This window comes from Amaranthus tricolor, chromosome 3 (assembly GCF_026212465.1).
Source record: "Amaranthus tricolor cultivar Red isolate AtriRed21 chromosome 3, ASM2621246v1, whole genome shotgun sequence".
In the NCBI taxonomy this organism is placed as follows: Eukaryota; Viridiplantae; Streptophyta; class Magnoliopsida; order Caryophyllales; family Amaranthaceae; genus Amaranthus; species Amaranthus tricolor.
The window spans coordinates 31260366-31267758 of NC_080049.1; the positions used below are offsets into that span (position 1 = coordinate 31260366).

The 7393-nt window shown below is 36.9% G+C and overlaps 1 protein-coding gene across 3 annotated transcripts; it reads left to right on the forward strand.

Annotated features, from left to right (window-relative positions):
* The first annotated feature begins 381 nt into the window (after nt 1-381).
* LOC130809207 (uncharacterized) lies at nt 382-4605 on the forward strand. 3 transcript variants are annotated; one of them, XM_057674881.1, is made up of 3 exons: nt 382-528; nt 2346-2482; nt 2864-4605. In XM_057674881.1, exons 2-3 carry the CDS (start codon nt 2365-2367, stop codon nt 4459-4461), a joined length of 1716 nt encoding a protein of 571 aa, XP_057530864.1. In that variant the 5' UTR covers nt 382-528; nt 2346-2364; the 3' UTR covers nt 4462-4605. The 3 variants fall into 3 exon arrangements, with proteins under 3 accessions (XP_057530864.1, XP_057530862.1, XP_057530863.1); XM_057674880.1 differs by adding an exon at nt 785-927 and having other exon boundaries at nt 406-528; nt 2346-4605; XM_057674879.1 differs by having other exon boundaries at nt 2346-4605.
* The last annotated feature ends 2788 nt before the right edge of the window (nt 4606-7393 follow it).

Here is a 7393-nt window from a genome sequence, read left to right on the forward strand (position 1 = left end):
TTATACGCCCAATTCTGATAACCGAGCGAGAAATGACAATCGTTTAAGTTTGTTTGTGCTGAAATTTGATATAAGTTTAATCTTCTGGGCATAACTTTCTATAGAAAAATCTTATTAACGCAAGGTTTACGGCATTATAAACTAGACTTTAAGAGCTTTCCAACGACATATTATATGTCCAATTCCAACAACCGAGCGAAAAGTGACGACAATTTAAATTCTGCAGTGATTTTTAACATCTAGTCGTGCGCAACCAGATCGTAATATGATCGCATAAAAGGTAGCGATTTTTGTGTTTGGATTAAATGGTTAATCGTTTAATGCTTTTGACTTGGTAGAGAGTAATATATTTGATAAACTACTTTTATTTAATCGAAATCAACACTCTAATACGTATTTTTTTTCATCATTTTTTTTTTCTGTAAATTAGACTTATACAGCAGTTCACTGGTTAACTGTGTTGGAACTTGGAAGATGGGCACTTTGCATTCACCATTGGTTTGATAACAACATTTATTAAACAACACAGTAAGTCTCAACCCTCCTTAGTCTTTTTTCACTTCTGGCCTTAAAATCACAATTATCTCCTTTAACAAAACATAGAGTAATTCTTTCAAGAAATTCGTTCATAAAAGATGGTTTGAAACTAAAATCTGTAAAATCTGGTTTGCTTTCTGGAACTTGCTATAAATTTTTTTTTGCTTGGAATGAAAATCAGTTAGTAGAGTGCCCTTTTAACAAAATCCATGTTTTTTTTTTTAAAAAAAAAAATAAATTTTAACAGCGTTTCAGGGACAGCAAAAAAAGTGTGATTTTTCACTCCAACAACTACAAGCATTCATCTTCTATGTACGACTGAAATTTTCAGTTCAACATTCTTCTTCCTTTCATATCTTATTCAATTTTCCCCGCAGTAGATTTTTTTGGGTAATTAATCATCTTTTTACCCTTTAGTTTTATTTGCAATTTGCTTGTAATTAGTATTTTTTTGGGTAATTAATCATCTTTCTACCCTTTAGTTCTATTTGTAATTTGCTTGTAATTAGTAGTTTTTGGGTAATTAATCATCATTCTACCCTTTAGTTCTATTTGTAATTTGCTTGTAATTAGTATTTTTTGGGTAATTAATCATCTTTCTACCCTCTAGTTCTATTTGTAATTTGTATTTTTTTTGGGTATTTAATCATCTTTCTACCTTCTAGTTCTATTAGTAATTTGCTTGTAATTAGTATTTTTTTGGTTAATTAATCATCTTTCTACCCTCTAGTTCTATTTGTAATTTGCTTGTAAGTAGTATTTTTTGGGCAATTAATCATCTTTCTACCCTTTAGTTCTATTTGTAATTTGCTTGTAATTAGTATTTTTTTAAATTATGGGTCTGAAAAGTTTGTAGTTATTAAAGCTGCTTCACTTGTTAAGTATGAAATACATGTATATGATGCTTCCAGTGGAGTAATGGACTAATGGGTATTGGCTTTTTATACTTAAAAGCAAAAAAGGGAATCTATAGTTTATTATGAAAGAAAACCCTAATAATGATCAACAAATGTATTGCTATTTTGCTTTAAAATAGAGAAATTTTTGAAATTGATGTTGTTAAATATCATTCTTTCATTTTAATTTAATTGCATTTCCTCCTCCCCCTCCTTGGCATGCTCTAAGAATTCATAGACACCTTGTTTTTATCTTTGATCTGTTTCAATTTTTCACCTTTTAATTAATATTCTCTCTGACCCGTTGAATTTGCTACATTTGCTCCAAAAAGCTCTCATATTGCAATGCATATATAGCAAATTCAATGGGATGGAGGAGTAGTGACTAGTGATCCACATTTCTTTTTCTGTTTTCCCATTGTGTTGGAATTTTTTGGTTATAACTTTACAGAATAAAATTTATAATTTGCTCAAATGAGTTTATATGAGCTATTTTATGTTTAAAACCTACATGAATTGATCACATACCTATAGTACTCCCTTTGAAGGGAGTACGGGTATAGATTGTCCGTCACCTTCCCTCACCTAAACCGTGTTTTCGAGAGGGATAATAGGCTGATGATGATGATGATGATGATGATAAAACCTACACGAACCGTTTTCTAGGGAACTACATTGTTATATTTCTGTCCATAGTTTAGATTAAGGCTCCCTATCATGTGTTGTTGCCCTCGGATCATAAAATATCGCGACTAGCAACTGGAAACCCATATTGATTTGCTGATAATTTTTTGAATTGCTACGTACAAATGGTGTTTTTGTATATTTACATCACTCTTATAATGGTGTTTTTGTATATTTTGCATCGCTCTTAAAATGTCTTATGTGCTCGGATCATGCTTAATTTTGCAGACGATAAGATCTCCTGGTAATGGATGAAGAAAAATCACAAGTTCTGTCAAAACTTGAAGCTGCCAAGAGGATGGCTGCTGAAAAGGATTATGCGGGTGCAAGATCTCGGCTTCTTGAACTACACAATCAATTTCCAGGTTCGAAAAATATTTCGCAGATGATAACTGTGTGTGACATCTTATTTGCATCAGAATTAACTACCTTAGATGGCCAAACGGACTGGTACTGGGTTCTTCAACTTAGTCCAGCAGCTACGATTTCTCAACTAAGATTGAGATACAATAAATTTACCGCCCTCTTGGAAGGGGTTAAGGGTGAATTTCCCGGGACTGTTTCTGCATTGAAGCTAGTTCACGATGCATATGACGTCCTTTCGACCCCACCAAAGTCTTTGATATTTAACTCAAAAAGGCTGACAAGCGCAGCTTTTGACTGTAATCTGAATCAAGAACTAAACTGTTCGCTTGTTTGCGAAAATATCGGTTCCAAAGACGTTGAAGAAGGTTTCGTACGTGTAGGTGAAAGAAATCTAACAGCTGAAATTGATGATTTAGAGGGTGCTGAAATAATGAACAAATGGGATAAGGGAATCAGTTCTTTTGAACAGAATTCTGTTTTTTCCTCGATGGAGGCAACTCGGGCAAATGAAAATAATGCAGCAAACCCCATATCTTTTGGTCTTTCGCCTGAGAAATCATCCGTTTTTTCAAGAGTCACAACGGGTCTTAAGAGTGACAAAGATATCTACAACATCGATGGGTCAAAGAAGGGCAAAGTTTTTGAAGCGGGCCAAATTTGGGCTGCTTACGATGGTGAAAACTTGCCTCGAAAGTATGCTCGCATTAATAACGTCTTAGAAGCTCCGTTTAGGCTTGATGTTACTTGGCTACGACCAATTCCAAAAACCGAAAATGAAATAAGTTGGTGTGAGGTTGGGATGCCGGTGGTTTGTGGGTTATTTGACCTACAAGAGGATGAGAACTCTATGGTTGATTCTACTCTTTTCTCCCATTCGGTTTCTTGCACGGCCAATCCAACTTACGACAAATTTGAGATTCTTCCGCAAGAAGATGAAGTATGGTCAATTTATAAAAACTGGAAACCGTTACAATGGTTGAAAAACCCCGAATCTAGAAAAGGATGTAGTTTACAGATAGTACGGGTTCTTGAAGCGTACTCTGATCAGGAGGGCGTGTTGGTTATGCCGTTAGTCAAGGTTGGTGGGTTCGACCACATTTACAAGCGACAGTCTGAAACCGGTCTAGAAGGTTCTTTTGCGGTCCCTGCAAATTGCCTGTATCAATTTTCTCATCAACTTCCCGCACATGAGCTAGAAGGCGGGAAATTGTTTGGAGTTTATGGTGGAATGTCTGAGCAAGACGTTTCAACAATCAATCTATCGACGTCTCAGAGTCCTGTATCGCACGTATCATCGTTGAATACGAGGAGGAGTGGCTCGCTAAAAGCGGAATGGACTTCTGAAGATGTTTTGGCAAGTCAAGTATGGGCACTTTACGATGGTTTTGATAAGATGCCTAGGATATATGCAGTAGTAAATAAGGTGTTTCCGAGTGGAGCAGTGGAGGTGACGTTTTTGGAGCCGATTCCTAATCCTATGGATAACGAAGAAATTTCGTGGATGGAAGAGAAGTTGCCTGTCGGCTGTGGAATATTTAAACTCGGTTCCAGAGTTTCGATTCTTCCGTTGAATACTCTTTCTCATTTGGTAAACTGTGACCGAACTACTAAGAACATGTTGTTCAGAATTTACCCGAAAAAGGGTGAGATATGGGCAATGTATAAAAACTGGAACATAAGATGGAAGCTACAGAATCTTATCAATTGCCATTGTCAAATAGTTGAAGTAATTTCTGATTTTACAGACCCTTTTGGCATGAACACGGCTAGCTTAGAAGAAGCTCCCGGATTTAAAACTTTTTATCGAAAGCAACTTAGTGACGGGTTTGCATTGCACCGAGTAATTCCAAGGTCGGAAATGCTTAGTTTTTCACATCGTATCGAGGCATTTGTAGTCCCGGGAATTGAGGCCCATGGTATACCTGAATGTTCTTGGCACCTAGAGCCTGATGCTCTGCCTACACTTGTTTCAAAATAAACCATTCTTGTTCTACATTCTTGCTCCAAGACTATGGGAGTTCATGACTTGTGTCTTTAGATAGATTTAAGGTTATATTGCTGTACATTCTGATGATTGGCTATATTAATCTTCATCCCGATTAATCATATTTAGAATTTCAGAGAATCCTAAGAGGAGCAGACACAAAATGTCTTGTCTAGTTTTTGTTAATTTGTCAATTCACATACGTACAGGTTGTTTTGTATGAGACTGTCTCGCCATGAGACGAGTTCATATTATTAGCCTATTAATCTAATTTATCACTTTAACACACTAATTGTACATGGGTAAGCCCAATATGAATAATCTCATCATAAGACCGTCTAGATATTGTGTCATACTTAGGATACTACTCCCAATCCACCATAGGAAAATATATTCAAGAACAACATCTAGCCATGAATATTGTTGCCCTTACTTAGGATAGATTTCTTGAAGGCAGGGAAAGGAAGAGAAATCTCTCCATTGTATTGGAGTTTAGGGTAGATTTGTTCATTATAAAATGTGAAAGATATCATCTGTTCAATTCCTTTCTCTCAATTTCCCTTTTGCTCATCTTTTATCCAAAATAGAAAAATACTGTGTCAAGTCAAATTTATGAATTTTTTTTACTATAACTTGCTAATCATATATATAATTAAGTTATTATGTTACTGTCAAATCAAAATATATGATAAACAAAATTAATTTAAAAAGAGCCAAAATATATAGTGAGATTTAAATTAATGTTAGATTATAAAAACATACTACTATTATATATGTTCCCTTTCTTCTTTTATATTTGTCAATTAACTATTATAAATGTTCCTTTTGTTCTTTTTATACTTGTCATTTATAGAATAATCACACATCAGAGTTTATAGATAATTTTTGCTTGGCAAGTATCATTTTATATTTTTCTTGTAGTTTTTCGCAATTAGTCTAGTAATTATAAAAACATTTATTTGATATTCCAATTTCCAACCGTGTATAACGTTGTACTTGAAAAAATAATCAACTAACTACTAACAATTACTAATACAAACATTAGCTAATGGCTACTCCTTCAGCTAAATGTTACTCTTGGATCTACTTTTCCCAAACAGGTGCCATTTTCCACAATAATGCTATTTGGGAAAATAATTCCCAGTATGCGCTAAGAGGGAAAATAATTTCCTACGTACTGTTCACGTTAGTAGTGGACTTTTTTAAAAAAAATGCTTCAATAAAACCGCTACATGGAGAAGCGGTTTTTCCCTTACCATAAAATCGTTACTCCATGTAGCGGTCTTGTGTCTGTATTTTCAATTATTTTTTTTTTAATTTAAAATATTAAACTGTCACTCCATGTAGCGGTTTAAGTTGCTATATTCCACATGTTTTCTTTCCTCCCTTAATTGCACACAACCAACATTATTAAACTTAACTTCCAAGGTCTCAACCAACACAACCTCAACCAATCATTAGTATAATCCATCAACGAGGTCGAAATAATAAAAGATATAAATGAAATTAAGACATTATCAAAGAAAACACACATATATATTACAACGCAATAAGTCCAATACGTACAAGAGACATCATACTCCTAAGTGAAGTAATCTATAGCCCTCGACCTTGTTTGCTGCCGGTAGATGAGGTCGATGTGGACTCATCAACCTCAGGGATGTCGATATTCCTGAACCTGGATGGGTGGCGATGGATGTGATGGAGTGGAAACGAATCCCGGGGCCACAAATGGCGACAACACACCTGACGGTGATGGAGATACTTGGTCATCACGCTGTCGATCGAAGGAATCCCGATAATAAACCAGACTGCGTGGGACGTGGGACCTCGAAAGATGTACTCGAAGCCAACTGCAAACATGAGTTTGATGTTAGAACAATGTATGAAATAGAAGCCAAATTCAAACAATCCCTGCCGCGACGATGCTATGTACCTAGGACCGGCTCAAAATCACCACCATCATCATCATGATCATCATCACCAAGGGGTCGAACATTCCTAATATCAGGCCTCCTTATGAGTATATGCTCCCATGACCAAATCTGTAGGAGCAAAAGACATCCCCCTATCTCCTTAGCACCCTTACGGGATGCCTTGCATAGCTGTCAATATAGGTACGCGAGGCTGGCACTACCCCAGCTGTGCTTTGAAACCTCATCTAAATTAGACAAGAAGGGGAGGTAAATGAGCTGGACACAATCACCGCTCTCGTCCGCATATAAGATGTAACCAAACAAATACAGAATGCAGGCGTGCATGCCTCTAAATGGTCTCCTCATCAACATCATTAGGAGGGCCCTCACTAAAATGATCCCGCAACCATGTCAGCCTCAAGGAAGATCCTGTGAGTATCTGCGTCTCCTCAGGGTTCTGCGGAAGTACCCCCAAATGCTTCAGTACTATGGCGGCCCAAGTTCTGTCCCCACGACCGATAACCGCTGTGCCATCTAACGGCAAGCCTAATAGGACCCCAATGTCCTATAATGTAATAGTCGCATCTCCAACGGTGAGATGAAATGTGTTTGTCTCCTGCCTCCATCTCTCAACCAAGGCAGTAATGAGTGCTCGGTCAGTGTCTAACCCGCCACCCAGCAACCTATGAATGCCCCCAAAACGACATCCCTCAACGTACTCCATAACCCTCTCAAGCACACTCCAATGTACCCAATAGGTGCTGTCGAGTGATCAACAGCCGATCAATACCCTCCCACGCACTTACGCTCCAATGGGTGACCTGGAGCGTAAGTACTGATGGATCAACTGGGCCCGGTGTCATCATGATGCCTGACAATAAACGAATAAGGGTCATATCATGGTTAAGAATTACCCAGATGTTCCTAACGATCAGCTTGTGATATCAAGGCAATGTATATGTATAACCCTCAAAGGTCATATCATGTTTAAAAATCACAGCGGAATTAGA